Source organism: Podarcis melisellensis (assembly GCF_964234715.1).
Source record: "Podarcis melisellensis genome assembly, chromosome: 3".
NCBI classification, from domain to species: Eukaryota; Metazoa; Chordata; class Lepidosauria; order Squamata; family Lacertidae; genus Podarcis; species Podarcis melisellensis.
Genome location: NC_138530.1, coordinates 120,069,639 through 120,089,864, shown reverse-complemented (window position 1 = coordinate 120,089,864; position 20,226 = coordinate 120,069,639). Strand labels below are relative to the sequence as shown.

General features: G+C 44.0%; 2 protein-coding genes across 4 annotated transcripts in view; one reads left to right on the top strand and one right to left on the bottom strand.

Moving 5' to 3' along the window:
* The window catches only part of COL4A1 (collagen type IV alpha 1 chain), a 149,749-nt gene extending 141,707 nt beyond the window's left edge, over window positions 1–8,042 (bottom strand). The window contains exon 1 of one of the 3 annotated variants that reach the window (XM_081905937.1): window positions 7,908–8,042. In XM_081905937.1, coding sequence (XP_081762063.1) covers window positions 7,908–8,009 — 102 coding nt within the window. In that variant the 5' untranslated portion in view covers window positions 8,010–8,042. Of the gene's footprint in view, window positions 1–7,901 lie in introns of all 3 variants that reach the window. The other 2 variants (XM_081905936.1, XM_081905935.1) reach the window with 2 other exon arrangements.
* Window positions 8,043–8,153: 111 nt separating this feature from the next.
* COL4A2 (collagen type IV alpha 2 chain) overlaps window positions 8,154–20,226 on the top strand; it is a 178,708-nt gene continuing 166,635 nt past the window's right edge. The window contains exons 1-2 of the mRNA XM_081905934.1: window positions 8,154–8,524; window positions 8,612–8,672. Of these exons, the coding sequence (XP_081762060.1) occupies window positions 8,481–8,524; window positions 8,612–8,672 (105 nt within the window). The 5' untranslated portion in view covers window positions 8,154–8,480. The remainder of the gene's footprint in view (window positions 8,525–8,611; window positions 8,673–20,226) is intronic.

Below are 20,226 nucleotides of genomic sequence, written 5' to 3'. Positions count from 1 at the left end.
AATTCAGAGAATCTCACTTTTAGAAAAACAACAAGAAAAAGGCAGATGAGGTAACAAGCATTTCCTTTGGTAGGGTTTTGGTCGTGGCATCCTATCAAAAAGCAGGAGAGATTAGTTTATTTTAAAGTTCTCTGAGTTTAGTCCTTATAAGAATCAGGCATTCTCAAAGTATGAAAATGTCAATCTTCTTATTAGGATATAGAGTTCTGGTGAATTATTCCATTTACCGGGCTGAAGTAGCAAGCCACAGCAAGCAGAGAGAGTCAAGGAAAAAGAGGGCTGTTCCCCTTCCTCTGGTAGTGGCAGGAAGGAGAAGGAGAAGACGTCCCTCCCCCCTTCCTGCCAGTCACAGTTTGCCACTGCCATCAGCCTTAGCCCAGTAAGTGAGACGGGAGGGAAGAAGGGCTGGGAGAGTTCATCTCTCATTTGGAATGAATTGAATAAGAATTGAGGCCGGGGAAGGGGGATAGTGGTCCAATCTTATCTGAAACAAGAATCCTTAGTTCTCACACAAAGCGTTCTCTCTCATATACACATCATGGGCGTAGCCAAAGGGGAGCGGGGGAAGGGCAGCTGCCCCCAAGATCAAATAAATCCATAAAAATACTTAACTGAGCTTCTCCCCCCACCAACATAAATCCTGGTTATGCCCATGATACACATTTTTGAAAATATTTCCCCCTTATTTTGCAAATGGTGAGCAGACTTTATTTCCAGCCTTGGTTAAAAATTAGGCAAGCCAGACAGTTACTCTGGGGGGGGGTCTATGGATTACCATTAGGGTTGCCATATTTCAAAAACTAAGGCCACTAGGACACCCCAAAAGTTGTTGAGCTTTTTTAAAAAAGACCCCGATATTGTTGCGCCAAAAGAATGCAGTTTTTCGATTGACTTGCCTAAGAGCTAAAACAAAGTGCCACCTTTCGGAAATTCTCCCCAGATGTCAATTCCACCTTTGAAATCCCAGTAATGTTCATTCAATCTTCTCTGCTCTAACTGATCTGCTCCTCAACTACTGTCCCATATAACTGGCCTCAACAAAGATTTTTCTCTCAAACTTAAGAAGCACAGAGATGGTGAACCTATTTTAAAAGGTGGTTTATGAATAATGTAATTTATGTGAAGACAATGGAACACTTAGTTAAAGGTCTTGACTTTGGTGGGTACTTTTCTATCTGCTAGAAAACATCTTACACAATAAATTGAGGTTTTGGAGGTAAAAGAAAGCAAGAGAGACAAAAGAAAGAAAAGGATTAGTGTGCAGGGGGAAAGCAATAACAAACATATATGGGCCAATTACTCCTTCACACAGATAGTCACATTTTGAACTGAGATAACTCACAATTAACAAGCACATTTATTGCCAGATTAGTTTTGCTACATTGTTAAAATTTCAAAACTACTGTGAGATCATTTATTTATGTCTCTTCAGGCATCTCTTCCCTTAGGCAGGAAACGGAAACGTAAGTCAGGATGGAGGTCTGGTCCAGTATGCCATACCTATGATCCACCCATTCCTGTGGCCTGCTTTCAGTCTGGGTGGGAACTGTCTGCAGGAAACATTCCAAGAACAGAGAGTTGCCCAAACAGGCCTATAGACACTGCCTCAGTTTGCTAGGACAGTATTCAGAGGACATTGATGAATCCCCTTGAAGTGATACAGATCTGTACAATTAAAATCCCAAAGGAGGTTTTAAGTGACTCAGAGTCTTAAGTACCTTGGACATGCATTCCAGGAAGCAGTTTGAATTGGGGTGAAAAGAGCAGTGGCTTAGTCCAGAGAAAGGAAACTGTACAGCAGAGGCCTAAAGACATAAAATAACAAACTCTGGAGAAGGGAAAAGATATTTAAACAGCACATGCCTAGGACTCCCCTGCCAACTATTGTAGAAACTTGCTATTCAAAAACATACATGGAATGGAAGGCCAGACAGCTGCTCCACACATATAGAGGAACTGGGTTGAAGCCTGTAACTCTGGAAACTCTCTTCTACTCTGAAATGGTTTAGGGGTGAACTAGGTTTCAGATGAAGCACAAGTCATAAGGCTTACCAGGCATATTCAAAGTAAGGCTCAGCAAGGCACACATGCCAAATCAGCACGAATGCTGCACTGCCGATCCTTGACTAAAATAACCAACCAAATCCCATCTCACCTGGGTGAGAAGAGTGATTCCAGTGTGGCGTGAGTGGGAGGGGAACTGAACTGGGAATTGGAATTGGAAGCTAGACCCAGGATTTAGGAAAAAATATTATGATGAGCTAAAGGGATGCGGGTGGCGCTGTGGGTTAAACCACAGAGCCTAGGACTTGCTGATCACTTGCGGTTCAAATCCCTGCAACGGGGTAAGCTCCCGTTGCTCAATCCCTGCTCCTGCCAACCTAGCAATTCAAAAGCATGTCAAAGTGCAAGTAGATACAGTGGTACCTCGCAAGACGAATGCCTCGCAAGACGAAAAACACGCAAGACGAAAGAGTTTTCCGTTTTCTGAGTCGTTCCGCAAGACGAATTTCCCTATGGGCTTGCTTCGCAAGACGAAACGTCTTGCGAGTTCTTACGAGTTTGTTTCCTTTTTCTTAAAGCTGCTAAGCCGTTAATAGCCGCTAAGCCGTTAATAGCTGCTAAGCCACTAATAGCCGTGCTTCGCAAGACGAAAAAACCACAAGACGAAGAGACTCGCGGAACGGATTAATTTAGTCTTGCGAGGCACCACTGTAAATAGGTACCGCTCTGGCGGGAAGGTAAACGGCGTTTCCATGCGCTGCTCTGGTTCATCAGAAGCGGCTTAGTCATGCTGGCCACATGACCCGGAAGCTGTACGCTGGCTCCCTCGGCCAATAAAGCGAGATGAGCGCCGCAATCCCAGAGTCGGCCACAACTGGACCTAATGGGGTCCCTTTACCTTTACCTATTACGATGAGCCAATGGGAACGGCTGTGGAAAAGAGATATCAAATTTACGGGATGCTATAATTTAAGAGAGAATGTAATGAAAATGCAATACAGATGGTACCGGACCCCGGCCAGACTGGCAAAAATGTACAAATACTGTAGTGATATCTGTTGGAGATGCAACAATGGGGCAGGAACCTTTCTACATTTGTGGTGGGAGGGCAAAGGGATAGTAGGATTCTGGGAAAATATCTATAACGAACTGAAAAAGATGTTTAGATTTTCATTTGGGGGAAAAAACCAGAATCCTTTCTCCTAGGTCAAAGGTAATAAAAAGAACGGTCAGACCAATATTTATGTATGCAAATACGGTGGCAAGGTTATTGATTGCCAAAAATTGGAAAACCAGCAGCGCCCCAACTAAAAGAGACTGGTTATCTAAAATGATAGAATATTTCCATATTGCCAAACTAACAGGGAGGATGAGGAGATATGGTACAAAAAGTGAATAAGGAGTGGGCTACACCAAAATTTATGTGGAAAAAGTAGAATTTCTGACAGATATTGAGTGAATCCAGAAAATGATTAGTGAAAAGAAAGTTAATATAGAAGTTGAGATTAAAGAAATAATTAAATGCATTTAAGCTAGTTGGAAAAATAAAGTAGCGTAACAAGAACGGCTGGAAGTCAAGTCACTTGCTGGGTATCTGTGTGGGGTAGGTGTGTAGGTATGTTGGTATGTATAGTATAGGTAGGTATTATATAGAGTAATGTAGGTATGTTTTATGTTATGAAAATAAGGTAGTGTGTTGTGTACGTGTATTGTGTAAATGTATATGTACGTGTTTTATGTGTTAATAAAATAAAATAAAAAAGGAAGCTAGACCTGTCCATCAAGGGCTAGAGTCTCACAGAATGCTCCAGTCAGAGTGCTTGCGGAGAGGAACAGCATACACAAATAGTTTATCTCTGTTTCTTCTTTACTTGTTAAACATGATGCTGTTTTGTTTGATTTATAACTACAAATGTATTATTTTTAATTCATCCTTTTTAAAAACCCAGAGTCCAGTTTTGAAGGGGGAAACATGCTTCCTCCTAATTTACAAGTATTGTCTTGTGTGAGACTGTGTTCCTATATTTTTCTGTGTGTCTAAATATCACACAGTTAATTTATCATAGTTCTTTGGGAGCACTACCCAATTTTAAGCATCAGAGTCTGTTTGACTTGAAACCTACTCCAGTTGATTTAAATTGCCTACATTCACCACCCCTTTTGAAATCCTAATTGTATTTTTACAATATAGTATCATATATTGATACAGTTCTTTTGCAGTGTATGGGATCTCAGGGGAGGGGATGACACGTCATACTTCTTCTGGGGTAGTTTGTCGACCTTTGGTCCCCACCTTGCACTCAGTTCTCACCTGCTGTCCTGGACTAGCTGGATGAAAAGGAATGGTGGGAGGCACCCAAGGGAACCCCCAGAGGAGGCAGGCTCAGAGCTAGGGGCTTGGTGGTGGGACACTGAGGAGCAGTCAAAGGGAGAAGACAGGGAAGCGGTATCAGATGCTGAAGGGGCAACAGGATTTAGTGAGCAGGAAGAACCTGTGATAGGGAGAAGTTCAGACTCCTCCTCCTGCTGTGTCCAGCTTCCCTCCCCTCTCCCCACCCGCACTCCCAGTACACGCAGAGAAATGAAGAGGGCGGAATACAGATTAGTTGTGTACAGACACAGTTTGAGACTGCTTGGGAAACATCCTGGAGAGGGGGAGCTTTAATGAGGGGAGGAAGGTGGGGACCTTCAGTCCCGGCAACTTCTCCATAGGGGAAAGACCTGCTGGAAGGGGTTGCTGAGGCCACATGGCCAAGCTGTATTTTTGTTTCCCTGAACAGAGTTAATTTCACTGGCACAGGTGAATTGCTGCCATTATTGCTGACCTGCACTTGACTCCTATCCCGACACCTCCAGCTCCTAGAAGCTGTTAGCCTATGACAGCAGCCACACCCCAGAAAACAGCTTGGGCTGGTTGGCTAAACCAGGTAAGGATAGCCAATGGGTCCCAAACCCTCAGTGAGTTAGGAACTTCCCCGGCATGCGAAGACAGGCTTAGGTGGATTGAGTGGACAAGACCAATAGTGGGTTAAAACGTTAAGCAATAGAATGCTTTGTTCAATTTCAGACAGAAAAAGTGGAGGGACAATTGGTGCCATGTAGCCAATCCCAACACTCTTTTTCAATTGGTGTTGATTATATGCGATTTCACATAAGTGTGCTGTGCCATGGAACATAATCCCTCTACAAAACAGTTGCTGCGTGTAATGCAAAGCACAGGCTCTAGCTAATGAAGTTTGAGGTTATATGTAATAATGAATACTTAGCAGAGGTGGGTGAGAACTAGAGGAAATGCTCACATAGCAAGTTCAGGTGGATGTAGCTTGAACCATTGAAAAGACTCCTTGCATACTGCAGTTTATTGTTCTGTGGGCTGGAAACCAGGAAAGCAATTTTCCTCAGAAGTTTGGCCTTTCTAATTCATAAGCCTACATTACTGAGCATGATGATATTTTTAAAGCATTAAGGATCTGTTGTATTTCTACTACTATTTTACATTTTTCAGTAATCCTTGGTAATCCCAGAGAGACACAGACACTTTTTGTTCATATTTATACATCACCTTTCAGGTGTTTGGGTTTTTTTTAACTATACAAGGGTAGCTTACATAATTATGATAAAACACATTTAGAATAAGACCCAATGTTAAACACAGCAAGCAACAGCAGTGACAAAATCCAGCAGAAGCAATAAAACAATGGCAGCTGCACAAGAGCAGCACATCACATTTTGATGCCTGAGGCAAAACATCAAAGGTGCTGCCCGGCTGCTGCTACCACCTCCTTTACCTGGGTTGTGTGGCAGTGCCTGCAAAGCAGCACTGACAGCAGTAGGTTCCTGTGAGATCTTGCGGCGCTCACGTGAGATCTCATGTGGTTTCCCCACCAGCAGGGGTGCTTGGGGTTCTGCCACCAAAGGTGGCTGCCTCAGCCTGCCTGATGTGCACATCTGCCTTACAGCCTCAGCAAAATGTTGACAAATTAAAAAATCTGCTTGTGCCAGAAGGACATCAAATTCTGCACTAGGCACACCCTCCCCACGAGGGGACTACACCTCAAGGTACCACCGCCAAGAAAGCCCTTTGCCCTGTCACCACCCACCTAATTTCAGTGGCTAGGGGACCTCAGAGAGGAAGGCCTTGTATGCCAAACATTAAGTTCAGGAAGCCTCGTGCTGCCCCTGGATCTTACCTGATGAGATCCCTTGCCAGGTTGCAGCCTAGGTGGGTCAAAACAGCAGCACTACTACCTTAAACGTGTATGAAAAGGTTTGAGAAAGAGTCCCCCAATTCATGTGTGGGTTCAAGGTGGCTGAAGATTGCTGCTGTAATAGGAGGCATCAATGTCTGAGATGGTTTAAAAGTGAAGCACTTTGATTTGTGCCCGAAAGCAGAACAGAAGCTGAAGTACTTGTTTAAGTGGGGAGTTATGTCCTCAGTGGCCAGCTCCAGTAGGAGCCAGCTGTTGTATTTTACAGCAACTTACCGTATTTTTCGCTCTATAAGACGCACCAGACCACAAGACGCACCTAGTTTTTGGAGGAGGAAAACAAGAAAAAAAAATATTCTGAATCTCAGAAGCCAGAACAGCAAGAGGGATCACTGCGCAGTGAAAGCAGCAATCCCTCTTGCTGTTCTGGCTTCTGGGATAGCTGCGCAGCCTGCATTCGCTCCATAAGGCGCACACACATTTCCCCTTACTTTTTAGGAGGGAAAAAGTGAGTCTTATAGAGCAAAAAATACGGTAAATTTCAAAAACAGCCCCAGCCATACTACTCTGGCTTTCCCTGTCAAGGATGGGTGCTACAGAAGCCTCTTAGGCCTCAAATGACAGCGCTCAATGAGGGTCTCCAAATCCAAGACTTGGGGGAAAGGGCACCCCAAAGCAGTTTGCCTGCCACTTTCCTAGTCCAAAAACCCACCAACAGAGCCTCCAAGTCTGGTTCTTGTCTCCAGGGCCATCTTTAGCCGCCAGGGTGCAAAGATCTGCCCAGCGCCCCGAAATTTAGTTTAGCGAAGCTTCAGTCGTGTCAAAGGTGCCGCTGCCCCCGCTGCCGCGTAGCAGCTCAATACAATACGCAACATGATATTTCGATGTAAGAGTTAATTTCGCGTGCAGGCGCCGTTGAGAATGGCAAGCGCCGTTTTTGAGTCTGACAAGCGCTGCCGTTGTGAATTATAAGCTTGCGCATCTTTGGTAAATGAGCACACAAAGTTGAAAGTCCTTGAGTGAAAGAGTAGGTATAGGTATATATATGTACTTTGTTTTTCTAGCTTGATCAAAATTATTTATTATTTCATAACAGGTAGATAGTTAAGAGCTTAGGTGGCTTCAGCGGCGGGTGCCTGACGCCCCCCAGAATTCAGTGCCTGGGTGCCCTGCACCCCTGGGTAAAGACGGCCCTGCTTGTCTCCAATCCATTACTGATCCAGACGTCTCCAAAACTGGAGCTGACAGTGAAGTGACTTCAAAGTTGTTCCACCAGTGCCCCTCGCAGAGGGTCTTTGGGCCACAGGCGCACACAACTGCGTCTGGACCACTCGTGGTGGCAATGCAGCCAAGTGGGATTCTACAGGGAACCAGATTCACACAAGTAGGACCGATCATTTGGAAGCATGCCGAGAACACGGACCACCTCAGCAACCCCGGAAAGCTTTTCCTTATCCTATCCACATCCACATATCGCAAAAGTCTAGCTAGAGAGAAAAGGCACGAAATCGAGACGCTCTGCATGTTCTCCAGCAGGCGGGTCTCCCGGCGGCGCGCAAAGGCGCCCAGGGCCGGCCAGCCGCGCCGCCCGAGACCGTCCCGGGTCAGCCGCCGCCGCCGCCTCGAAGGGGCGAGAGGGCTCCCCGGGCGGAGCGAGCGCGGCGGGGTCGCACACAACCTACTACTCACCGCCGCCGCCGCCGCTTCGGCCGCCCAGCGCCGCTCGAGGAGGAGCAGCGGCAGCAGCAGCGCAGCCAGCCGGAGCGCGAGCGGCGGATCCCGCGCGGGGCGGCCCATCCTCGTCCTCCTCTCGCTGCCGAGCCTGACGCTCGCACGTGCGCCGCGGCCCCGATCCTGCGTCCGCCTCCGGCGCCTGCCGAGGAGGAAAGGCGAGCTCGCCGCCCGGCGCCGCTTGTGCGCTGCCCAGGCCCCGCCCCGCCGCCCCGCCCCGGGGGCTGCGGGGGGGGGGAGGCGCCAGCCGCTGGCCGAGGGCCGCTCCCGCCGCACTCCGGACCGCGGCCGGCCGAGAGGCGCGCAGCTCCGGGCGCGCGAGGAGAGCGAGGGCAGGTGAGTCCCTGCCCCGAGCGGCGCCAAGCGCGGAGCTCCCTCTCGTGCAGAAGCCGCTGCCGCCCGGGAGGGCTCGGGGGAGCGGGGAGGGAGCGGGGGTCTCTCCCGGCCGGCCCTGCCCCGCGCGGCGGCCCGTTGCCCTTCTCACGCGCGTGTCGCTCCTCGCAGGGCGCCTTCCCGTGCGCGGATCCAGGGACGAGGATGAGGCGCCCCCCGCCGCTGCGCGTCGCCCGCCCCACGGGCCGGTAAGTGGCGCCTTCCCCGGGGAGACGGGCCGCTTTTCAGGCTCCCGGCAGCGCTGTAACGATGGCAACTTTGTCTTTTTTGTGCAGGGTTTCACAAATCACGCTCTTTCTGGGATTGGTGCTGCTGCTTAGTGGTAAGGTGCAAGCTGTAAGTAAAACTTATTGGAAGTGCGTTTCTTTTCTATCCCCGCGAGTAACTTCTTTAGAATTAAGCTATTGCCAAAACACTGCCATTGCCCTAGTTTTTGAGGAAAGTGTTTTAATTTGTTTTATAAACGGGAATGTTCAGTATGCTTTCTGCTATAGAAGAGTTTTGGATATATTTTTATTTAATTCTGTTCAAAAATGCATGCCTACATCATTTTATTTGTATGCCTCCTTTCCATTGTTAAAACCATGCTCAAAACCCTATTTTTAGGCTTGTACACGTGATGTGACTTAAGGAAAGGAAAAAGTGACTTGTGTGATTTGCTTCCTAAATGTATTTAAGATGGTTGGGTTAGCATCTTTTCGCTATGTGTGCATATTTGTGCCCTGCATTTAGAGTTTATGCAGAGATTTCTAGGCATACCTGTAGTTATAAACGTTAATTAAGAGATCTTTCCATTGGCTAAACACACTCATCAGTGGAGGTGCCATTCACACTTGAGCTTAGCCAAAAGCCCTTTCTCTTTACACCTGGAGTTTCAATCACACCCCTTGGACTTTGGATCAATTCACATGACTGTTTAGTGCAGTGTTTCCCAACCGGTGTTCCGCGGCACACGAGTGTGCCGTGAGACGTTGCCTCGTGTGCCGCGAGATGCCTGGAGGGAGGCGGGCGAGTCGGGCGGCGAGAGGCGGGGCGGCGGCGGCGAGGAGAGGCCGCGCCTCCTGCTGCTGCCTGGCGCTCCTCCTCGCAGCCGGCAGCGCTGCCTGGGCGCCTCCGCGCGACTCTGCCTCGCTGGGTTTGGTCTCCCAGCAGAGACGGGTCACACGCGCCCCTCCCTCCCTCCCTCAGCCTGCGCGGAGGGAGAGCCAGAGAGAGGCATCGCTCCTGCGCGGCGGGAGAGGGAGCAGCCGGAGCGATGCCCCAAACGAACGCATGGGACCGGAGGGGAAATCCTCTCCGAGGCGGATTGAGCGCAGCTGAGAGAAGCCTTTCGAGGAGCTGCCGTGTCCCCTGGAAACCCCCTTCCCAGCTCTGCCTCAGCCGCCGCCGCCTCAGTTGCCGCCGTCCCTCAGTCCCTCGCTCTGCTGCCTCCTCCCACCCCCAAAGCTTGGAGGTTCCCCAGCAAGGGGGAGGGGAAAAACTTTCACTTTTGTGCGTCCCTCCCGGCGTGACGCTGCGCGCTGACGTCACGGGGCGGGGCTTTAATGGTGGTGTGCCGCGAGATTTTTTTTCAGTAAACAGGTGTGCCGTTGCCCAAAAACGTTTGGGAAACACTGGTTTAGTGGAAGGTGCAAAGGGGACTATCTGTGGGGCTGTATTTGTCATTGGGAACCCTGATACCAGAGAGTTCCCAATTACATGGCAGAATTGATGCCCACACATCCTTACCTGTCTTCTGCTGAACACATGGCAGAGGGGGTATGCACAACCCTGCTCCCCGTTTCTGAGTTGCATGCATGGGGTTTCCTAGGATTAAAGCCCCATTTTAGTAGCCCTAGATAAGAAGTAACTGGGGGCGAGGGCAAGACATGAAGATGACCATCTAGGGCTTCTGTCCCTTAAAATTCGGGTGGTGAAGCTTTTCTCAGCATTGCAGCTGTGTGTTTATTTGGTTACCAGTATCATCCTCAGGGCTTTTTTTCAGCTGAAACTCACCAGAACTCACTTCCAGCACCTCTCAGGTGAGTTCCAGCATCTCTCAGGTGGGCACCATTGCCAGTCTAAGAGAAAGAGTTAATGGTGAGTTCTGGCACCTCTTTTTCTAGAAAAATAGCGCTGATCATACTAGTATTCGTATCAGCTTGATTCCTGTTTGAACCTGGTGTTTCTTACTGGCATTAAAAGTGATGTTTCTCTTTGTTTCCCTTCCCATTTAGCACTGAAAGTTTGGCTAAACTAAATATTTTGAGCTGCTCTTGTACAAATATAAATATGTTTATAAATGAACTCTTTCTGAATTCTTCATAGTGCTATCTATTTACTTACCATGACTCTTTTTTTATTTTGTTCACTGCTCCTGCCCCATCAAATAGGCACACAGCATGGAGCCAATATAGGCATGCTGCTAAAGTAGCCCACATGCTGCTTCAGTACATGGGGCTGTGTACAGTTGCCCAAAGACAGGGCCAGCCCAAGATAGTTGGGCACAAATTGGGCCATGCCCTACCAGGGAGGAAGGGGTGAGTGGAGATTTCCATCAGGAAGTAAAGGGGGGGGGGAGAATAAAGACCTATACTGGGAACAAGGGGGTGAGTGGAGATCAACATTAGGAACAAGATTTACCCAAAGGTTGAAGTGGGAATCTAAGGCTGTTCGCGGGGGGGGCGGGGGCGGGGAAGGAAGGGGCCCACTCTGAATCAGCTTGGGGCAGAGTCCAGGAAACTTCAGAAGGCAGCCCCCACCATTTCCTCCCTAGGGGTGGGGGGGGGGAGACCTGCGGTGCCTCCTGTTTGCCAAGAGGCTGCTGTAGAGGTGGCATGGCGGGGACTGCCAAGGCGATGGCAAATCTGGCCTCCAAGGACTGTGTAGACTGTCCCTGTGGATCCTGCCGCCAGAGGCAGCTGCCTCACCTTGCCTCATGTCTGCTCGTGTCACTGGATGAAATGAAGTGGAGCCCTGTATGCTAAGAGGGGCAGAGCGGGATTCCAATGCAGGAAAGCATACAAAAGTGGTTTTTCATCCTGCAAGGAATACTTGAGTAGTAAGCTGGTAGCCTGTGAACTTCTTGCTACCTCAGTGCCTTCTAACTTATGGCAAATTCTTTTTGTTTATTTGTTTATTCAAGAAAAATAAAATACAAAACCCATATACATGAAAATAAAAAACAACAATTTACACCCGTGTGGCTTCCCTCCACCACAACTCAACATCTTTTATGTTATAAATACTTTAACATTGTGTCTTGTAATAATCAATATATATCCATCATTAATTTTACCTTCGTTTGAAACATCTTTATATACTTATTCTATGCATATCAATATGTTATTCTTAGAACAGTGTTTTTTCATATAGTCCTCAAAACATTGCCATTCCTTCCTTAAATTCTGGTTGGACTGATTTCTTATAGCTGCCATTAATTTAACCATTCTTATGAATTCACATACTTTACTTATCCAATCTTCCTTAGTGGGAATAATGTCTCCTTTCCAGTTTCTAGCAAGTGGCTGTGGAGTATAAAAATAGCCTTTTCTTATCCTGTGGGATGTCATTTCCTATAATGCCCAATAGAAACGCCTCAGATTTCTTTTCTATAGAGGTTTTGAACATCTTTTTAAATTCATCATGAATACACCCCCCAGAAACCTTTAACTTTCTCACAGCCCCACCATACATGAAACATTGCCCCCTCTGCTTTATTACATTTCCAACATAGATTGGATCTTAGTTTATAAATCTTGGCTAGTTTGGAGGGTGTCATATTACCACCTATATAACATTTCATCAAATTTTCCTTGATGGTGTAACAGGCGGTAAATCTGATGTCTGACCTCCACTGTCTTTCCCACTGTTCCATCTATATTGTGTAGCCAATGTCCTGGGCCCATTTTACCATAACATCTTGTACTTGCTCATCTTTCAGGTTCCATTCCAGTAATAGGTTATAAATTTTGGATAATAATTTCTTATTGTTTTTTAATAATACAATTTGTAATTTAGACTCTTCTTTTCCAAAACCTATTTTTTTATCCAAATTAAATTCATTATGTAGCCGGTGGTATTGGAGCCAATTGGTGAGGTAATGCCTTGTCTCCTCAAATGATTTTAATTTCAGATGCCCTTGCTCTTCTTTTAGTAATTGGCTGTAAGTTGTCCAATTACTTTCCATATTTATAATGCCTCTAGTGGGAATAGCCACCATGGCGTCTGAGGTTCTAATAGTGGTTGATATCTGGTCCACACCTTGTAAAGGGCATTCCTACCTATATGGTTAGTAAACCCACTGTGGACTTTGACCTTATATTATAACCTTATATTATGGCACGCCACCCATATCTGTTGTAGCTTTCCAAGTCAAGTAGATCTGTTTTCTCTAATAAAATCCAGTCCTTTATCCAAGTTAGGCACGCTGCCTCATAACACGTTCTTAAATTTGGTAGGGCAAAGCCCCCTCTCCGTATAAGAAATTATACGTCAATATTTTATGTTTTATGTGCAGTTTCTTATTCAGCCAGATAAACCTTGTCAGGTCTTTTCTCCACCTATCGAAACATTCCACTTTGCCTATGATCGGGATCATTTGAAAAAGGAAAAGCTTTTTGGGACGCACTATCATTTTTATTACCAAAATTCTTCCCCAAAATGAAAGTTTTAACCTAGTCAAAATTCCCAAATCTTTTAAAATTTCTTTCCAGATTTTGTTATAGTTGTCATCAAAAAGATTTATATTTTTCATTATTATTTCAGTTCCAAGATATTTTGCTTTTTTCGCTATCATCAAACCCGTTTTATCCTGTAGTTCCTTTTTTTCTTGTTCCCATAAATTTTTAACCATTAGCTTTGTTTTTGAACTGTTAAGTTTAAATCCGGAAACCTCCAAATGCTAATAATTTTTCCAACACTTTGGGTATACAGTGGTACTTCGGGTTAAGTACTTAATTCGTTTTGGAGGTCCGTACTTAACCTGAAACTATTCTTAACCTGAAGCACCACTTTAGCTAATGGGGCCTCCTGCTGCTGCTGTGCTGCCGGAGCATGATTTCTGTTCTCATCCTGAAGCAAAGTTCTTAACCTGAAGCACTATTTCTGGGTTAGTGGAGTCTGTAACCTGAAGCGTATGTAACCTGAAGCGTATGTAACCCAAGGTACCACTGTACTCAATTCTGGATCTTCTACTGTGATGTTTAAGTCATCTGCAAAAGCTTTCACTTTGAAAGCCTTTTGGCCAAGGTGTAATCCTTTTAATTTCTTCTTCTTTCCTCAGCACCGAATTGAGTATTTCCAAAGTCAATATGAACAGTAGAGGAGAAAGTGGGCAGCCCTGTCTTGTACCTTTTTCTATTGGTATATATTCTGTTTTTGCAGATTATTAGGTTGGCTTTCTGTTTTTCATAAATAGCTTTTATACCTTTGGTAAACTGATCTCCCATTGTAGCCAGATCAACAACTTTCCTTAAGAATTTCCATGATAAATTATTGAAATCCTTCTCGGCATCCACTAACATGAAAGCAGCTTTTTTGTTTGGCTTTAAATCTAGATACTCGATCAACTCTATCACTGTTTTCATGTTAGTTCTCATATGGTGGTCCGGGAGGAATCCTGCCTGATCTTGATTAATTAGATCCTTTAATACCAATTTTAGTCTACTGGCCAGAATTCCTGCATACAGTTTATAATCATTATTTAAAAGAGAGATGGGCCTATAATTATTGACAGATTCGTGAGATGATTCTTGTTTGTAAATTAGAACTATATTCGCTCCTTCCAGGATTCTGGGATTTTACCATCTTGCATTATTTTGTTCATAAGTGATTTCAAAGGTAAGGCTATTATCTCCTCCAATTTTTTATAATGAATTGCCAATAGCCTGTCTGGGCCTGGTGATTTGCCCGACTTTGATTGTGAGATGACCTGGTGTATCTCCATCATAGTGACTGGTGAATTTAATCAGTCAATTTTCTCTTCTGCTATTTTGGGAATTTCTTTCTATTGAAGGTACTTTATTATATCCTGTTCTTCCTCTATAAATATAAATTTCAAAATATAAATATAAATTTCAAAAATAGCCCAAAAAGCTATTGATTATTCCTTATCAATTACCTTCCCTTCTTGGACTATTTTATCAATTTGTTTTTCTCTTTGTTTCTTTTTTAACTCCCATGCCATCAGTTTACCTGGTTTGTTGGCAGGCTTCAAATTTCTTTGTTTCATCCATTTGATGTTATTCTCTATCTCTTGCGTTAAGAGTGATGAAAGTTGAGATTGCAATATTTTAATATTTTGGTTTGCAGTATTTTTTTGACTTTTCGCCAATATATTCTCATTCAATTCTATTTCTTGCCCAATATGATTTAATTTCTTTTCTCATTGTATTGTGTTTTGTTGAATATAAAATCCTCTGATAAGACCTTTTCTGCATCCCAGATAACTGTAATATCTGTCTCATGCACCATATTTATTTCAGAAAACTCTTTTAATGTTTCTTTTGCTTTTTGAAGTATTTTGTCATCATTTGAAATTCTCTCATTCTCAATCTTTTACATTCCTTCTTGTTACTTCTTAATTTTAACGTCATTGGATTGTGGATTTAACGTCATTTGGATTTGGGTTGGATCTCTACATATTTTTTGGCTTTTGAGTAATATGTATATTGTCTCTCTCTGACATTTTTATCTCTCCAGGCATCAATTAAATTCAGGTCTTCTACCATTTGGAAGAAGGCTTTTGGAAGTTTCGTTCCTTGGATGTTTTCTCCCTTTCCATTCTATCTTGTTCTATTGAGGTGACCCCATAGAGGTCCCCCATAAGAATCATTTCCTCATTATTATTTTCGAGTACTTTTTCTCCAATGTTTGATTTTTTGTTTTGTTTTATTTCCATTTGGAGTGTACACACCCACCAATATTAGTTTTTCTTTTCCTCTTGTTGACTGCACTCCTAATGTCCTGCCATCCTCATCTTTAAATATTAATTTTGATTCTAATTTAGGGTTTATATATATAGCAATCCCTCTTTTTTATGTATATATGAAGCTATACATTCCGCTCCTAATCTCTTGTTTATTAATACTATGTTTTTTAGCTATGTGCATTTCCTGGAGGCAGATAACATCCCAATTCTTCTTTAAAATGTGTTTAGTTTTATTTCTTTTTGTTTTATTATTTAAACCATTGATATTCCATGAGATAATAATCAAATTCATCAAACTTTATTGGTCACTATTTTTAGAATCGATTCAGAATAAGTATCAAAAGAAAGGAATACAGTTTTATTTAATAAATTATATCTTATTATATTTCTCAGCACTGACTCTTTTACTCTCTCCTTGGGCTTTCCATCTCCTCTTCTCTCTCCTGTGTAGTATCTCCTCCCAGTTCTCTCTTGTATTTTCTCCAGAATTTCCCAACTTCTTCTGCATTTCTGAGGGTCTTCTATCTTTGTAAGTGAAGGATATTCCCTCCGGGTACTCCCACTTATATCTTATTTCTTTAGTCTTTAATGCATCTGTCAGTGTCTTATAGTTTTGTCTTTTTCTCAGGATCCTTTTTGGGATTTCTTTAAAGATTGTAATGTTCCTGTTGTCTAGACTCAGTTTTCTTTTCTGCAATATCTTGTCCTTCAACAATCTTGAATTGAAAAACACCAGGCAGTCTCCTGGTCCTTTACTTGACTTTGTTCTATCAGTCTTGATTCTAAAGATCTTATCTATGTCCATTATCAGTTCTTCCTCTTGGACACCCAGCTAGTTAGCAAATTCCTTTGTTAGTTTTGATTTGATATCTTCATTCTCTATATCTGGGATTCCTCGAAAGCAAAGAATAAGCTCCCTTTGATGCATTTCCAGGATAGCAATTTGGTCTAATGTCTCCTCATGAATTCTCTTTAGTTCCGATATTTCATTGTTTATTGTGTCTTGTCCTTTTTTCAGTTCCTAGTTCTCTGTTTGTGTTTTCTTAGTAGTTTCCTTTGAAAGTTCCTCTTGTTTACTGATTCTAGATTTTAAGTCTTGCACTGTCTTCTCTATTTCCATGTATTTCAGCTGCCCAACATGTCCATTATTAATTTAAAATTCTGCTCGATCTCGTTGCCCATAGAGTCAAGTTTGTCATTTATTGATTTATTCATTCTGATAATCAAATCTTTTAAATCCACATTTGAATCTAACTCCACTACTGATTGGCGTCTTGGGGCTCTGACAGCGGCAGCTAGCATGGACTGTAATTCCATGGTATTCATTATATTGGCTTCCCTATATACTCACAAAAATAAACTTTGACCCAGACTCAATAATTTCCTTTAGCGGTCCTTTTGCACTTAGAGGGCCCCCATATCTAAATTTATTATACTTAGAGAGATCTGGGAGTACGTTATTCAGTTACCCCTTCAACATTTGTTACTTAAAATATAAAATACTATGATGCTATAGTCACTTATTCAGTACCTTAATTACTAAAACCCCACAATACAATAATCAATTAATTATAAGCTTGCTGTTTGAATTAATTTATATTTTCTATTGCCCATCTGGTTATCTTATATCAAATCTTGTTAGCCTTAGGGTTCTAGATATAAATTGATTCAATTAGCCAATACCTTTAAAACGTAACCCCTTGCTCTGTTCAATTCATAAAACATTCACATCAACCATTTAAATAAATCAGCATAATTCATTACCAAACCTTAACAGTGATAATATGGGGAGGGCTTGTCCTTATAGAATCTAGTCGCTTGGGACTTGCATATCCACCAGGATTATCAGAATGGACTTGCATATCCACCAAGATTATCAGAATGTAATTTCTTTTCCACCACTAGGTGTCCCTGTACAGTCTATAACAACCTAGTGATGTCTGTCTTGCTTTGCGCTTAAAGAAAGTTAATGTTGATTTGTCAGTGGCACTTCCTCTTACCAAGTTTCATTTTGGCTACTCACAAGAAGGGAGGGAGGGATGACTCAGCTTCTATCTGTTGCCATGTTCTTCTCCCACCCACAACTGGCTTCTTCTTCGCTAACCCTTCTTTGTTTTTCTTTTTTCTTTATCCCCTGAGCTGCTGCTTACAGTCTTTCCCTTTCTCCTCTTTCTCTTCACTGTTAACTTTCAACTCTCTCACAGCCCTTGGATTAACTTTCCTTAGTCTCAGCGTCACCTCAGCAAACCCTTCCTCTCCTCGTCATCTGTTCTCCGTCTGCAGTGCGTTCCCTCGCCTTCCTGCCTCTTCCGTCTTCCTTCAGCCCCGAATTGAGCAATCTCTCCAGTGTTCTCCCTCTTATGAGACTACAATCTTTAATGCTCCAATTCTGCTCCTAAAAGCCTTGCTTCTCCCTCCTTTCTGTCTCTGGCAAGGCTTGCCTTTCAACACCCAAAAGTAGCAGGAGGAGGAACCAGCTGAACTCCCCGCTTCTGCTCCCCACCTCTCAGTCACTGTCAGTGAACCTTGGTCAGTTTTTAATTTAATATAAAAGATTTGGTCACTTGGTATGCTTTCTAGTCCTTGTATCGATCATTTGATGTAAAGATTCGTAAACACAAAAGTCGAGTTGGAGCTGACCTCCTTTCCCCTGCTTTCCTTTTCTATTGTTTCACATATAGAAAGGCGTCTGTTCTCGTTAATATTTTTCTGTTTTGTTTTCCGATGTAAGAATCACCTGAGAACAGGGTTCTAACGGCTAGTTTTCAATTCAGAGAGTTTGGTGCTACTCACTCGGGTCTTATGGCATCTCATGGCCGACATAGCCCCATTTATTTTAGTGCTGAGACTCTCCTGTCTTCCTCCCCTTCTCTGCTAGAAATACGGGAAGCCCCTTCATGCACTGCTTGGTGCTTTCTTAAGTTTGAGATTTCCTCTCAATCTTTTTCCAGGGGAGTTTGAATCACCCCCGCTCTCCCCAGTCCCATTTTGCTGTGATTGGGTGTGCTCGAGCAAGTCAGAGCACCTTCCCTCAACCCGTCGATGAGCGCGCCTCGCCGGAAGCCCTTATGGTAAATTCAATACGAAGCCACCTCAGCTTCACCAGGCCTCTCCCAATTCCTCTGCCAGCCCTTCCCTGTCCGTGGGATAAAAGGTTCTTCTCTCACTTCTACTTTCAAAAGCAATAGAAGAAAGCCTTGGCACTGATAGAACCTGCTTCTGCCAGAATTATGGGAGTAAACTGCAGTTCCAACCATCCTTGTACATCTGCACGTTCTTCTGAGGCATGCTGAGAGTTATAGCTTTCCCGCTACCCCAGGCAGAAGCAGATGCTGTCAGCACCAAGATACTTAAAACTTGCACAGGGAATCCTTATTTCCGGCATGGCTTCAGCTTCCTATATCCCCACTCAGTTACCACCTGTTAACTTCCCAGGAGGCTAAACTGATCGGTTTCTGCCTTTCAAATTTCTACTAACTAGAATTGGATGAGCCCAGAAGCTGAGCCACATTTCTTTGTGTTCTTTGTGAGGACCTCTTGATTCGAACAGCTGCAACAGAGGTTGGGAGAAGCTGGACTGGGCTATACGTTTAAAGTAACCTTTGTAGGCGTTATATGTCAGGGATGTGTATACCTGTGAAGAGATCCAAGATTTAGAACCTCAAAGCCAAAGTGAGAGCATTTGGGTCAAAATTAAGGGAGAGAAGAATAACAGTGACCTCATTGTGGGAGTTTACTATAGATCCCCAAGCCAAACAGAGGACATATATGATGCCTTCCTGGAACAGATGGCCAAGCATGCAAAAGGAAGGGAGATAGTAGTAATGGGGGACTTCAATTACCCGGATATTTGTTGGATGTCAAACTCAGCCAAGAGCATAAGGTCAAACAGATTCCTCACTGGCCTTGCAGACAACTTCATTGTCCAGAAAGTGGGAGAAGCAACAAGAGGAACAGCCATTTTAGATCTGGTCCTAACCAATGTTGATGACCTGGTTAGTGGGGTAGAAGTGGAAGGATCATTAGGCGCGAGTGATCATGCTCTTCTGAAGTTTACTATACAGCGGAAAGGAGCAGCCAAGCAGACTAGGGCTCAATTTCTTGACTTTAAGAAAGCCGACTTCGTAAAACTTAGGGAATTGCTGGGTGAGATCCCATGGGCGGTAATACTAAAAGGAAAGGGAGTTCATGATGGCTGGGAGTTTGTTAAGAGGGAGATAGTAAAAGCACAACTTCAGGCAATACCAATGAAACGGAAACATGGAAGGTGCCTAAAGAAGCCAGGGTGGCTATCTAAAGAACTTTTAACTGAGTTAAGATTAAAAAAGGATGTGTACAAAAAATGGAAAAGGGGGGGAACCACCAAAGAGGAATTCAAACAAATAGCCAGCAGGTGTAGACACAAAGTCAGAAAAGCTAAAGCACAGAATGAACTCAGGCTTGCTAGAGAGGTTAAAAGCAACAAAAATGGCTTTTATGGGTATGTTCGTAGCAAAAGGAAGAACAAAGAAACACTGGGGTCACTCAGAGGAGAAGATGGTGAAATGCAAACAGGGGACACAGAAAGGGCTGAACTCCTCAATGCCTTCTTTGCCTCAGTCTTCTCCGATAAAGAAAACAATGCCCGACCTGAAGAATTTGGAGCAAATGATTCAGCAGAGGAAACACAGCCCAGAATAACTCAGGAGATAGTACAAGAATACTTGGCTAGTCTAGATGTATTCAAGTCTCCAGGGCCAGATGAACTGCATCCAAGAGTATTAAAAGAACTGGCAGATGTGATCTCAGAACCACTGGCAGTCATCTTTGAGAATTCCTGGAGAACAGGCGAAGTCCCGGCAGACTGGAGGAAGGCAAATGTTGTCCCTATTTTCAAAAAGGGGAAAAGAGAGGACCCAAATAATTACTGCCTAGTCAGTCTGACATCAATACCAGGGAAGATTTTGGAGCAGATCATTATGCAAACAGTCTGTGAGCACC